This window comes from Cuculus canorus, chromosome 5 (assembly GCF_017976375.1).
Source record: "Cuculus canorus isolate bCucCan1 chromosome 5, bCucCan1.pri, whole genome shotgun sequence".
NCBI classification, from domain to species: domain Eukaryota; kingdom Metazoa; phylum Chordata; class Aves; order Cuculiformes; family Cuculidae; genus Cuculus; species Cuculus canorus.
This window is the reverse complement of record NC_071405.1, coordinates 58,150,838-58,165,270: the sequence shown is the minus strand read 5'-3', so window position 1 is coordinate 58,165,270 and position 14,433 is coordinate 58,150,838. Positions and strand designations below refer to the sequence as shown.

The following is a 14,433-nucleotide window of genomic DNA, read 5'->3' as shown; positions in this document are numbered from 1 at the left end:
ACAGAACCCAATAACTACATGATCATATTCCATGTAATGTTGGGTGTGAATGTAATGCAGCGCCTGATGGTCTTCCTTTCCCATTTGATGCCTGCACACAGAACAGTGCTCAACCATAAGCCTTCAGATCATTGAATGCAGACTGAACAGGCTAGATAAAGAGAAAGAGAATGAAGGGGGAAATTGTAGTCACAGCCAAAGGAACTAAAAACTTAACTGCTTTTCTACTGAATCTTTGCAGTTTGCTTATTGGTAAGATTTGCCACAGGTATTGTAGCTTTTGAATCTGCAGTTTCAAATAAAATTTCTCTCTTTTCCTTCACTCTGCAGGGTTCCTGCACTTGTCCTGTACAGTTACCGAGATGAATACAAGGTTTTGTTTTAGTGCTTAAAGCATCTTCTGTAGGTTGCTTTTACTAAGACAACAGTGTGTTTTGTCAAGAATTTCAAAAAGCTGCAATAATGCAAGACAGGCAACTAATGCCTTTTTGTGTGTCCAAATTGAATTTCATGTGTAATATAAAACTGTAAATTTATGTCAAAAAGTGGAAATCGATGTTTTATAGGCAGTTAAGAAGCAAGTCTGGCTACAAGCACAAGTATGTGTTATCATAATTCTTGCCCCTTAGGCCACAAGGGTACTATGAGCTTGCAGGTGTAAAACTACTGTTCTTTTTTTAAATAGTTTCAGAATGCCTTTGAGAAACTCAGTTCAAAGATTACAGAAGGATGAGTTATCTTCAACTGTAAAAGCGTTTTAAATTTTTTGAAGGTTTTTATGTAATAAAATGATTGGCTACTGAGCCTTCTTGAAACATGTATTGCAAGCTTTTGTTTGTTAAACTTACTGTTTTGATATCTGTATATAACATGGAAAGTTGTCGCAAACTTGTCTGCCTCTGCTTTTGCATTCAAACCAAGCAGCTGCTTCCTGAGAGATGAAATAAGACCCAATACAAGAAAAACTGGTTTCAGACCTAAACTGAAGACTTCCAAGGGAAACAGTGTGCTAGAGGCATAACCAAAGTTTTGAAACTAGCTTTCTTCACATGGGTTGTCAGATTAAGTTTGAAGTTAATTATAAGAGTCTCAGCATTACTATGACTATCTTCTGAGGCTAAACTGTAACATGGCCTCACGAGGAAAAGTGAAATTGAACAAATCTGAAGATGAGTTACAGTTAACTATGCATTATATTTCACATTGAATTTACAGAATATTGGAGTGAATATGCAGAAAAGTTAGGGATTGCTGGAAAGAGAGTGGTATTTTCCCTCCCCACACAGTACCTTCTTTGTAAACAGCTTACTTCTGTTTTGTTCTCTAACATAGGTCATTGCCTTTAGCACTGCAGGCTTACTGCATTAAGAAATCCCTACTTATTTTTTCTACCCTTTTCTTGTAGTGAAGAGGGGGGCAAAGTTAAAATATGTAAAAAGGTAACTGAAGACAAACACAAAAACTCTTGGGAACTCTGAAAGTTGTAACAGTGACAAAGTAGCATCAGGGAGTCAGTCCTAAAAGCAGAGATAACTATACTATTCCTTGTCGTGCACCAAGACCAGTCACATCAGTCATTACAACCAAATTAATTTCTCAATTGTGTTTAATAGGAACAATTAAGTATTGATCTTTTACATCTGCTTATACGATGGAGCTACGTTAAGATATACAGTATGGGGAAATTCAGATGCCTGAATATAGTGAAAGATGAGGTTTTTAAAAAAAAAATTTAAGTGATCAGCATTTTTAGCCATGCCTGAAGGGAACATGATGCAGAGCCCTACCCTTCCTCCCACCCTAAGCCAGGGTCAGCACCACAGGATCAGCCCAGGGCAAAGGCACAGCTGCCTGACTCTGCAAGAGCTCATGCACTGTACTGGCTGCCTTAGGGATATCTGCACTGCATCACGTAGACATGTCCCTCAGAATGGGAAAGCTGTTGTTCCTGATTATATGCTGGCACCCACTTCGCATAGCACTGCTGAGTCTTATCTGTAAAACCAGGCATCTGTCACTAGGACTCCCACTCCAATCCTGCTCTGCTCCTGGTACAGTGCCTTTCTCTTCACCCTGTGTTACCCCCCACCACAAAAGGCATTTTTATACTGCCCACTGGTAAAACACAAAACAACAGCAGTCTGAGCACAGAAATAGTTGGTGGCAGAGCTGAAAGCTATTTCAGTATAACTCTGAAAATACTCCTGCCATACAACAATCTACAGAAAGCACCTTCTGCTTTCAGTTTGAACAAAAGTACTGATCCCATCCCAGTATCCTGCCAGAAGGAAAGTCAAAGACAAGTGGTAACTCCAAAAGAAAGGGACTTCGCTTTAACCAAGTTACAGTGCTGGGAGAACACTGTTCCATCATTGTGTTGCTTTACTCTTCTTGTTTTTGCTTTTCTTGTCTTTTTTCTTCAAGCCATCCATGTTAGCTCTCAGCAAGTTTGAATATGCCTGAAACAACAACAGGAACCATTAAAAGAACAAATACGTAAGTGACAATATACTAGAGATAACAATTTACATATTGCTGATGGGTAGGTATCTGTGTTTTTTCAGAGAATCATGCTCTTATTACACCCTACACTGGGAAACTATTGTTCCTAAACCAATGCAGGGAGTGAGATAAAATACAACAGGATTTTTAAAAAAATAAAACAATACAGGTAGATGAGTAGTCTAAGGTTAATCTCTATGTCAGTTCAGCACTGAATCAACCTGTTCACAGCTGTCTCATGCTTTCTACTGACCACTCCCCAATACCTACAGAAAACAAAGATAAAAGGCATACAAAACTTACCATCTGGAATTTATTTACTTCCTTTGAGCTCACCTGCAAAGTAATACTGTCCGTTAACCAAGAAAACACTGGCTGCTATTAAAAACCAAGTATCAGTACATGTTTACCCACCAGCAACAATCTAGTGGTTTTGGCAGTGGTTGGATCAACTCATCACATTCAGTGGTGGGCTGAATAGGACTTCAGTGACTTAAGAAACTGAAAACACTTCCCAGTCGATTAACAAAATCATCAGAAGACCACTCATCCCAAATCTGAATGTTTTCAAGCAGAAAGAACGTGAAGAAACATTGTAAGGATGGTTTTATTTACTTGTAGGACTGTAAAAACGTGTTGCAGCCCAGACTCTCTCAACTATTTCTCAAAGTAATGTTTTTCTATGGGTTACACCACAGAAGTGAGCTGAAGTCAGCTAAAAACTTCCCCGATCTCTCATTCAAGCTATACACACATCAGGTTTTCAACTTCAGTTAACATTTCCTGAAATACAAATAGGTCTGTAAATGAGGAAAAAAAATAGGTATGCTAAACAAAATTAAGGCTTAAAAAGAGTCTACCCACACATTCTTGCCAAGATGCAAGGATCTCTTTCCTACAGTTTCCCAGTCTGGGAACAGTCTGTTCTTTCCCAAGTTGAAAGAACTTTCAGTAATTCCATCAAGGTCTATAGGAAAGCTACCTCTTTGTCACCTGAGGCTTGGGTGTAGGTGTACACAATCTTTCTTCTGGAAGCCACACCACTTGTTTTCATACTGCAGGTTCTACATCTGTCCTGTGTCTATCTGCCCCCAACATCGCTAGAAGCACTTTCCCCCTTCCCTCCAAACAATTTCACCTGACTGAAAACATGGGATCCAGGGTTGCTGAAAACAGGCGGGTTACTTTCTGCTGTTCTGCAACAACATTCTGAACCAAAATCCAGCATACAAAGCAGAACTATAAACTACTGTCCTATCTCTAACGCTGAGTATAAGCATCAAGACTTCAGGTAAGTGTAACATTTCAGCATCCCAACTTCTGCTGTGTGTTTAGCTGCCATACAGTTTCTCTGTGGATTTAAGAGGATAGTTCTCAAGGCATCCATTTAAAGACAAGTTTCACTTAAAATATGGGGCATTACATAAAGCCAAGTAGGGACACTAATCTTTCTAACCCGAAGTTGTCACTTACCACTGTGCTGATTTTCTTCTTTCCATCAGTCGCTCTTAGGAGACACTTATTGTCTGCTGGTTCAAAGCTTTCTACATGGCCTTTCCGTGGGACTGGTTTTGTTCTACCATCATCTGTATTTAAAGGCAGAGAACGTTTATCCGTATTCCACTAAAACCACCAGATGCATCCTAACATGTTAGAAATTGGTGATGAAAAGATCTGTAAAACACTGTAGAGTTTAAGGCCATCTGAGCTGACACTGCAGCCAAATTGTTCACAGACCCCTTCCTCTGTAGTCTCAGAAGATAAACTACATCTGCAGGATAAAAAGCGTAGATCCTTCCACTGCCACGCTGTATGAACTGCCTGCCTCAGCAGCAATATGTCTCAAAATGTGTGTCAAACCGCAGCCTAGGACACTGGACTTCTCAAGGAATGCCAGCTAGCCAGAAACCAGAAAAACACACAAAAGCAACACTATAATTCTCCTGTTACAGAAATTATTGTTCAATTGTCCCTATATTTCCTACAGTTTGAAATAGGGTGTTGCTTCAAAGCTATCAGTAGTGGAACTAAGATGATTGATCTGTCCATACAACCACTCCTGTTTCCAGATGCTCTGAATTACAACTGCTTCTTTTAACATACACGCTAACACCACTAAGTACAACTTGGGTGCCCAGCTCTTCCATCCAGTAACAGGCTTCAAACTTACATTTCTTCAGCGTTATGAACACACTCCCTGAAGTTCTGCACTTTTGGAAGAGCCTGGTGAGCTCTGTCAGGAACTGCAAGAGAAACGAGACTCCACACTTGGTGCAGGCCACCCCACAGGTCTTCCTTCCTTCCCTCCCTCCTCCCTCCCTTCTCTCCCTCCTCCTTTCCCTTCCTCTTTCCTCCCCCTTTCCCTCCCTCTCTTCCATTCCTCTTCCCTCCCTCCTCTCCCTTTCCTTCCTCTTCCCTTCCCTCCCTCCTCTCTCCTTGCCTTCCTTCCCTCCCTTCTTCCTCCCTTCCTCCTTTCCCTCCCCTCCTTCCTTCCCTTCCCTCCCTTCTCCTTCCCTTCCTCCTTTCCCTCCCCTTCCTTCCCCCCCTCTTCCCTTCCCTCCTTCTTTCCCCCCTCTTCCCTTCCCCTCCCTCCCTCCTCTCCTTCCCTCTCTTCCATTCCTCTTCCCTCCCTTCTTTTCCCCTTCTCTCCCTTCCCTTCCTCCTCTTCCCTCCCTCCTCTTCCCTCCCTCTTCCCTTCCCTCTCTCCCTCCCTCCCTCCCCCTTCTCTCCCTCCTACCTTCCCTCCCTCCTCTTTCCTTACCTTCCCTCCCTTCTCCCTCCCTTCCTCTTTTCCCTTCCTTCCTCCTTTCCCTCCCTCTCTTCCATTCCTCTTCCCTCCCTCCCTCCTCCTCCTCCCCTCCTCCCTCCCCGCTCCGGCCGGGCTCCCCGTTCCTCGGGAACAAGCTCTCAAGGGAGGCGGGGGCCCCAGCCGGTAACACGAACCCCCGCGAGCCGCCGCCACAGCCTCGCCCCCCCCACCCCGGGGCCCACTCACTTCCCCCCCCTCGAACCTGCTCGCTCTCCAGCAGCACCATCCTGCGCGCGCCACCCCACTGTGCCGCACGCGCATGCGCGCGTCGGAGGGGAAAGCGGAAGGGCGGGGGCGGGGAAGGAGGAGCGGAGGGAGCGCCACGTCAGTCTCGCGCCGCCAGCCCCGCCCCTGCGTGAGGCGCGTGCCGCGCGCCACCGGCTTCGCGCCGGACGTTGCGGGGGGGGGTTAAGGGGCGGGGCCGGGGCGGGCGGGGGTTTCACACGTCGCGTCCTTAGTGCTCGACGCCCCGAGGGGCGGGTGCTGAACGGGGCAGTTTTCGGCGAGGCGTGGGTTAGGTGGGACGGGAACGTGCGGCAGGAGAGTCTCATCTGGCGCCTTGTCGTGTTTCTCAGTAGGGAAGCTCAGGGTTTGTTGTTGTTCTCCCGTGGACCTAATGATAGATAGCGCCTCACCTATATGAGGGGAAAGTAATACCTCACCTGTATGAGGGGAAGGTGACGTCTCACCTATATAAGTCGAAGATAACTCTTCATCTGTGTACAAATGAAAAGGAAAAACTTCCCTTGGGCTGACAGGTGCTTGACCCCCCAAGGAATCCTCACCATCCATTGAGGAGCTCAGGACGGCGTTCGAGGCACAAGTGAAATGCCTTCTTGTGTTAATTCTCATGGTGGGTCTCATAGATCAGGCAACACTTCATAACCTGGGAGTCCAGCCGCTCGGGGGGACCTTTATAGAGTTTACAGTCACTTCTTGTCCCTGTGCAGGTTAACCGAGAAGCAGTAGAGGGTGCTGTGATTGCACACACAGAAATGAAACTGCCCGAAGAAGAAAGAAACAAATACTCAAGAAGCAGGTCATCACAACATGGCCATAGTTTATCAAAATCTATCAGTTTATTAAATTAACTCCATTATGTTGGAGTCAAAGCAAGCATAGAGATCCAAGACAGCCTTTCTCTAACTGTGTGGTATCCTCCTGATGTTTTCTCACGTGTATTACTTGCAGTTGAAGAGGGAAGACTTAAGAAAAACAAATCTTACTGTATAATTGTGGAAAGTGATGGTCCCTGCCCCTAAAAGCTTACAGTCGGTGACCACAAGAAGTGAAGACAGGTGTCATTGCTGACACCTACTTCCCCTAATCCTGCCCAGTTGCAGGAGCAGTCATAACAAACTTCTAATTACAAGAGATTGTTTTGTCAGAAATCAGAGGAGGGTTGTGTTTTCAAGAGAGCTTTGGATGGCTAAATAGCGTTGCAGATTTTTATAGGCAACTTGTGAAAGAAGAGCAGAAATGGAAAAACTCAAACAATTGCAACATACTCTTCTGCCTTGGAAACTCCCATGGTCACAGACACTGGAAGGCAGAAGTACGTTTCCACTCATGCTTGCCAAAAGGGAAGATGGGTGGTCTCACAGCTGAAACATTGGGACTGCAACTATCACCTGAATTCTGGCCCTTGAATTCGCTAGGTAAGTCTTGTGTCACCTTGAAGCAGTCTCCTGACTTCCCATGACAGCTTTTCTTTCATAAAGCTGAATAAAGATATGTCAGTAGTTGTTCTCTATACTTTCTACACAACAAAACCCATTAATGTGGGATGAGCACCATGGAGTTTTTCCCTCCTTTGCAGAAACATCTTAGCCCACTGTAAAAAGCTACTTCTGTTGCTGAGGTATGCCTTCAGTACCCTGTGAACCTAGGCCTGCCCACGTTAATGTGGCTGAAATGGCAGTAGAGATGTAGCTACAGTATAAGAGACTGTACAAAGACATTGGGCACCTACCTATCTGGGTAAATTTCTTTTAGGAACCTGTAGCACCAAAGCTTCTGGTGCTGCTGTATCCTGGAATAAGGGACAAAGGGGAAACCACTGTGAAGAGCTCAAGAGAGCTGCATGAAGCTTACATTTTTTTAAATCTATTGATTTACCAGCAATTTTTCTGAAAATATATTTTTCTCACTGCTAATAAAAGAAGTGGCTCCACTGAACTGCTGAATTTCTTTCTGTAAGAAAGGATTTTATGTGTGTGTGTGTGTGTGCGCGCGAGTTAGCTTATCTTCCTGATCTTGAAGTTGTTTTTCAAGCCAGCATGTCACAATTTAATTGGGGGAGAAGCCTTCATCACAACTTGCAAACAAGGTGAAGATGGAATATTTTTGACGATTCTTTTCCAAAAAAAAGATGGAACAGGGGAATGCTGACATTGCTTTACTTTTGCCAAAGGCTGCCAACACTCAGAGGGAATTAGCTATTCAGCTGGCGAAAAAGTGCTGAACAAACACTGAAGGAGCTAAAGGGATACTCCCAGTCATGATATACTTGCTTTTCAGTCTATCTCCTACCCCAGTCTAATGCCTTCCCTGTCACCCCATGCCCTCAGAAAAAAGGAGGGGGGAAGTAAAAAAAAACCAAAAACACCAGGTTGGATTAAAACAGTAGCAAGAGGAATTGGTAGATCCTGAGAGTTGGCAGGGGTATTAGTATTTTGTAACCTGATATGTCATGTGACTAAAGCCAGGCAATAAAAATAAGTCTCTTACCAGCCCTCCTGTTTGCTCAACTTTATTATATGGTGTCAGTAGAGAACTACTTTTTTTGGCAAAAATTTAGCAAATGAAGCCACCTGAATCATTAGATCCTGAAGGAAATCTGGCAGAGAACTGGAGGAGGTTGTTGCTGCGCTTCCAAGTTTTCCTGGAAGCAAGCATGTATTGAAGGGAAACGGAGAAGGTGAAACCTCCTCCTCTCCTAAATGTGGTGGGAGGTGCAGGAAGCTTAAAAACAAAATTGTTAGAAGTAAATTAAATTCTTGTTCAACTTTAGTAGAGGTTGGCAAAGATCTATTTGAATTAGCTAGAAAATATTACATCTCTTTATGGATATCACAAACACAAATTCAGCTGCTGCACACCACATTGAGCAGAACTGTAATAACATACTGTAAATTGCAGTTTGCTCACCACAGCGCTCAAGATGAGTTAATAACGGATAATGGCCCACAATTCACAAGTGGATTATTCTAGTAATTCTCTTTGATCTGTAAGTTCAAGCATACCACGTCAAAGTATAGCTATGCACAGAAAAAAGAGTCAGTGTTACAGCAAAACCCCAATAACAGCCCCCCCTTTGCAAGTCTATCATTAGCACTGTACAAACAGAGATGCACCACACCTCACTGCTTTACTGACCTCACCAGATCTGAGATTAATGGGCCTTCAAGAGCCAACATTTAATAGCAGCTGGTTGGGCAGAAAGACAGTTAACTCTGGAGTAGCTTCCAAAACATCATAGTATCATAGTATAGTTAGGGTTGGAAGGGACCTTAAAGATCATCTAGTTCCAACCCCCCTGCCATGGGCAGGGACACCTCCCACTAGACCAGGCTGCCCAAGGCCCCATCCAACCTGGCCTTGAACACCTCCAGGAATGGGGCAGCCACAGCTTCCTTGGGCAACCTGTGCCAGTGTCTCACCACTCTCGTAGTGAACAAATTCTTCCTAATATCCAGTCTAAATCTGCCCCTCTCCAGTTTATACCCATTCCCCCTTGTCCTATCCCCACAAGCCTTTATGAATAGCTCCTCTCCAGCTTCCCTGCAGCCCCTTCAGGTACTGGAAGTTCGTTATCAGATCTCCTCTGAGCCTTCCATTCTCCAGGCTGAACAGGCCCAACTCTCTCAGCCCTCCGATCATCTTTGTAGCCCCCCTCTGGACCCGTTCCAACAGCTCCTTCTTACATCGAGGATTCCAGAACTGGACATGATACTCCAGATGAGATCTCACAAGAGAGGAACAGAGGAGCAGAATCACTTCCCTCGACCTGCTGGCCATGCTTCTTTTGATGCAGCCCAGAACATGGTTGGCCTTCTGGGCTGCGAGTGCACGTTGCCAGCTCATGTTGAGCTTCTAATCGACCAGCACCCCCAAGTCCTTCTCTCCAGGGCTGCTCTCAAGCACATATGTCCCATCATGTACTGAAAACAGGGATTGCCCCTACCCAGGTGCAGGATCTTACACTTGGCCTTGTCAAACCTCATGAGGCTATCACAGGCCCACCTCTCCAGTCTGTCCAGGTCCCTCTGGATGACATCCCATCCTTCTGGTGTGGCAACTGCACCACTCATCTTGGTGTCATCTGCAGCCTTGCTGAGGGTGCACTCAATCTTGCTGTCAATATCATTGATAAAGGTATTGAACAGCACTGGTCCCAGTACGGACCCCTGAGGGACACCACTTGTCATGGTTCTCCATCTGGACTTTGAGCTGTTGACCACTACTCTTTGAATATGACCATCCAACCAGTTTCTTATCCACCATACTGTCTACCCATCAAATACACATCTCTGCAATTCAGAGAGAAGGATGTTGTGTGGGACTGTGTCAAAAGCTTTACAGAAGTCTAGATAGATCACATCCGTTGTTTTACCCATGTCCGCTGCTGCGGTTACATCATCATAGAAAGCCACTAAGTTGGTCAGACAGGACTTGCCCCTGGTGAAGCCATGCTGGCTGCCATTAATCACCTCCCTGTCCTCCATGTGCTTTAGCATAGCTTCTAGGAGGATCTGTTCCATGATCTTCCCAGGCACAGAGGTGAGGCTGACAGTTCAGTAGTTCGCAGGGTCATCTTTTCTGTCCTTTTTAAAAAATGGGCACACCATTACCTCCAGTCACCAGGGACTTCTCCTGATTGCCATGACTTTTCAAATATCATGGAGAGTGGCTTGGCAACCACATTTGCCAACTCCCTCAGGACTCTGGGATGCATCTCATCAGGCCCCGTGGACTTATATATGTTCAGGTTCCTCAGGTGTGCGTGAACCTGATCCTCCTCTACTGTGGGAGGCGGTCTACCCCCCTGGTCACCATCTTGCTGTCCCATGACCCAGGAGGGGCGAGGAGAGCAGTTATCGGTGAAGACTGAAGCAAAAATATTAAGTACTTCAGCCTTTTCCCCATCTGTTGATACATGATCCCCATTTCCAGTCATCAGTGAGGATACTTTCTCTTTGATCTTCCTCTTTTGATTGCTGTACCTGTAAAAGCCCTTCTTGTTGGTCTTTACTTCCCTTGCCAAGTTCAGCTCCAGCTGCGCCTTGGCCTTCCTAACCCATCCCTACACAACCAGGCAGCGTCTCTAAACACATCCCGGGTTCCCTGTCCCCGCTTGCACTGCCTGTGCAGTTCCCTCTAGTTTAACCAGCAGGTCTCGACTCAGCCATGCTGGTCTCTTCCCTTCCCTGCTTGATTTTCTATATACGGGGACTGAGCGCTCTTGCGCCCTGTGGAAAGCTTCCTTAAATATTTTCCAGCTCTGTTCCACTCCCTTGTCTCGGAGCACCATGTCCCAGGGGATCCTACCGAGTAATTCCTTGAAGAGCTGTAAGTCTGCTTTCCTGAAATTTAGTGTCCTGACTATACCCCTCACCTGTCCCATATCCCTCTGGACCTTGAACATCACCAGTGCGTGATCACTGCAATTCCAAGCTCTGTGCCAGGGAAGTGAAGAAGAAAAGTTTTAACAAGAGCAATGAACAGTTATTCTGTTTTCTAGTGATGGGTGGATTTCCAACAAAGCAATTAGCAGGGTACATGGGAACAGGTGAATGTCAGCCCAAGATCGAGTCTTAACATTCTTTATAAGTGGCCCTTGTGAAAAGAAACGGAGGACATGCAAGGGCATGATGACCAGAGAGCTGTTGAACAAGACAGATGTAGAGGTACAAAGTGATATTATTTGCCTGATCAGCTGCTAACCACGAAAAAGAGAGAGATTCTGAATACCTTTTAGATTCAGACAGAGAACTAAACACGGCACTTTATAAAGATCTTTCTGAGACCAAGATATGCCACCAGAAAGCTGCTGAGCCCCTGATGAGAAGGCCAACTTCCAAAAAGAAGCTCTCCACAAAAAACAGGTCTTCTCTCATGTCTTAGGAATCAATTCATGTACCCTGAGCTCTTTCCTAAATGCTTTTGTTCACCTTAGTGAATTTATCCTATTTTATTTAACATTATGTTTCTTTTTCACAAAATGAGTTTCAAAAATAGGTTAAGAGTAACCTTGAATTCAACAGGCACCAACTTTTGTTGCCTAATAGCGATGTTAACAGTGATTTATATTTTGTGAGGAAGACTAGAAAATAGATATAGATATGTTTCTTAAAACTCTAAAGCACCACATAACTATTATAGTGCAACAAAAGCCTATCTGGAGAGAGACACAAAAAGGTTGCTGGAAAAGGGCTTCATGGTTTTGAAGTACCATCCAGATTTTAGAAAACTTCTCTGTTGGGGAAGGTAACTCTTATATGTATTTACCATACTGTTAAGTGTCTTACACATGCTCAAAATGGTTTTCTGATGAGCCCCCATCTCACAAAAAAAAATGGGAAAAGAAAGCCAAAAGAAAGGCAGTCCAGATGTAGACTTGGTCATCTGTACAAGCAATGGTGTCATCTGTGCTGTCTAGGGAAACCCTGTGGCACTGCTCACCCTGGGGATGGTGCATCAGTGAGAGTGCATCCCTGTAATGATGTCTATCTAAGAAGCCCATGAATAATGCTGTATTGCATGACACACTTCTGGAAACAGGGGAGTTCAAGAGGCAATTCTATTAACTCCCAGAGTATGAGGAAGGGCCTAGGGAGAAGAAACAATATGTCACCATATGTGTTTACTTTTGAAGGGCAGGGCAAACAAAACAGTCACACAGCCCTCCAAAACCTGTGCAAAGCTGTGCAATAAAAGAGTCAGATAAAAAAGAGATGTGAATTGGGCATCCACACTGTGTTTTGAATGCGCATTTGTCCCAATAACTTTCAGTTGCAAGCAAAGCAGAGGAAAGTGTAAGAACACCCTGTTCTGAAGGAGTGCACCTGCGAGGTGACACAGCTTCCTGTCCCCACTGCTGCTCTCCTCTGTCAAGAGACTGGTTCTAGGTTGGCGGCTGCCTGGTGCCACTGCTGGGAAGAGACACCGTGTGGTACAATAGGTGAACTAGAGACTGTGTGGCCAAGAGCACTGTACTGCGTGGCAGAATGAGTCTTTAGAAGCAACTTAGCAATAGCATCTGTTTTAAGTCCAGGTAAATTAGACACTCACGTAGAAACAAATAAAAATGTATCAGAATGTGTTCGTATCCTTACGACCCAGAGATGTCCACTGTGGTTGAACTCCCAGTTTATCTTCTCCATGGTCAAAATTATATCTTGGTAGTTATACATCACATTATTTGTTACTCTTAAAACTAACATATTTTAAATTTTTAGGAGTGTGAAATTAATTTTCAGTGTACGCCTTATATTTTTTCAAGATTATGGGGCTACTCAAATAGCAGACCTTGGTCTGCGTTTGAACCAGGAGTAAGTATTACAAGGTGTTCAGGCATGTCCCCTCCACGTTGAGGTATGAACTTTCACACAAAAGTTCTCAAAGACTGAATGAAAATAAACCATAAAATTCTTCTGCCTTGCAACCCCACCAGCATCAATACAACCATAGTGGTATACAGGAGGTCAGAATTTGGGAGCTGTTAATGTAACTCTGTCTTTGGAGCTGTAAACTATAAATCATAAGTTCATTGGGGTTAAAACTTTGCTGTTGTCTTTAAACCAGTTTTGTGATACAAGATTTCAGCATGGTTTCAATGGGTCTGTGTGAGTAATCTGTGAACTCCAGTGGTTCAGGATTAGGCCTGTACAATATGGTTTACCTTCTGGGTGCTCTAGAAATTCTACTTACCAACCTTACAGTTCATCTCTCCAACAGGAAGAAGCTATATAGTCATCACTTAATTTTGTATGGGAGATTTCTAAGTTGACCCAACATGTCTGATTAAGAGCTGCACAAAGCATCGGGGGGGTAATTAAGTTGGAGTTCAAGAGTAATGAGGTGACAGAGATTGGGTTGAGCGTCATTTCTTTCATGTCAATATGTCCTATTTCCAGAAAAACAGAAATGCAGTTGTGAAAAATTTCCACCGCATGTTCCCAGTGAGATTAGAGGATTACTTTAATGTAAGTATTTAAGAGACAGAATAAAGAATATCACACCACGTTAAAAAAAACCCCAAACAAGCCAGTGGGAATTCTAGGCCAGCAGAATGTCACCAGGGAGGACGAGATTGTCCTTGATATCAAAGAACACCATGGAATGTGTAATTAGTGAAGGAACCACAAGGTATCCTCTATTTTCAGTCTGCTATCCTCCATTTTCAGTCTCCTCAGAATTAAAGAAACCCAAGCAGCCTATATTCTCTTGATACAGTGAGGGGTTGCTGTCTCAGGAAGAAAAGGGTCACCTACCACCTTACCAGCACCGTTTCCTGCCTCTGCTGAGGCTGCACAGCACAGTGAGACCTGGCCGGACTTCTGAGATTTAAGGATCATAACACAGGCTGTGGTGCCTGTACAACAATAGTTTCTTCATAGCGAGAGTGAGGATGTCTGATACAAGAGCTGCACGGCACAACAAAGAGACAATTAAGTTAGTTACCAGATGAGTGAGGTGACAGAGACTGGCTTGGACATGATTGCTCACACTTCTATAAGCCCTAAATTTGAAAAAACAGAGACAGTTTTGACCATTACCGACAGATATTATTTCCAGTGTGACTCTCTTCTTGTAAGAGTGTACCAGCTTTACTGGTGTTTCTTGCTCTTCCTTAACGCTCCTCCAAATGTCCAGACACTTTCTAGGAACAGGCTAGTGTGGGGAGGCCACTGTGCAGCCAGCAGCTGCCCTGGGTTCTCTGGGTCAGCGGCTGGAGGAAGCAGTTTCCTGTTTTGATGGTGCTCAATGCCACTTAACAATACAGGGAAAGAAAAAACTGCAGGATCTAAGCATAGCAAAGCTGTTTTCTACATCAGCTGTCTGCCTGCCTCCCTGCTCTGCCCCAGCTGCCCCCCAGATCACAAGCCCACCTCAACCAG

At 44.5% G+C, this 14,433-nt stretch overlaps 2 protein-coding genes across 4 annotated transcripts in view; one reads left to right on the top strand and one right to left on the bottom strand.

Moving 5' to 3' along the window:
- The window catches only part of EIF2AK4 (eukaryotic translation initiation factor 2 alpha kinase 4), a 44,152-nt gene extending 42,135 nt beyond the window's left edge, over positions 1–2,017 (top strand). For both annotated transcript variants that reach the window (XM_054067345.1, XM_054067344.1), the window contains exon 39: positions 331–2,017. In XM_054067345.1, the coding sequence (XP_053923320.1) occupies positions 331–385 (55 nt within the window). In that variant the 3' untranslated portion in view covers positions 386–2,017. The remainder of the gene's footprint in view (positions 1–330) is intronic.
- SRP14 (signal recognition particle 14) lies at positions 1,589–5,650 on the bottom strand. Of its 2 annotated transcripts, XM_054067349.1 has the most exons (5): positions 5,514–5,631; positions 4,673–4,745; positions 3,976–4,088; positions 2,806–2,838; positions 1,589–2,459 (listed from the first exon to the last, which is right to left on the bottom strand). In XM_054067349.1, exons 1-5 carry the CDS (start codon positions 5,535–5,537, stop codon positions 2,370–2,372), a joined length of 333 nt encoding a protein of 110 aa, XP_053923324.1. In that variant the 5' UTR covers positions 5,538–5,631; the 3' UTR covers positions 1,589–2,369. The 2 variants fall into 2 exon arrangements, with proteins under 2 accessions (XP_053923324.1, XP_053923325.1); XM_054067350.1 differs by lacking the exon at positions 2,806–2,838 and having other exon boundaries at positions 5,514–5,650.
- Positions 5,651–14,433: the final 8,783 nt, after the last annotated feature.

What these genes read in the sequence shown, in the direction of transcription:
- SRP14 (XM_054067349.1), bottom strand. Translation starts at nt 5,537, where the DNA reads ATGGTGCTGCTGGAGAGCGAGCAG. An exon ending in TGCTGCTGGAGAGCGAGCAG is followed by an intron (nt 4,746 to 5,513) that starts GTTCGAGGGGGG and finishes TTTCTCTTGCAG; the next exon opens with TTCCTGACAGAGCTCACCAG. An exon ending in AAGTAAATAAATTCCAGATG is followed by an intron (nt 2,460 to 2,805) that starts GTAAGTTTTGTA and finishes TTGTTGTTTCAG; the next exon opens with GCATATTCAAACTTGCTGAG.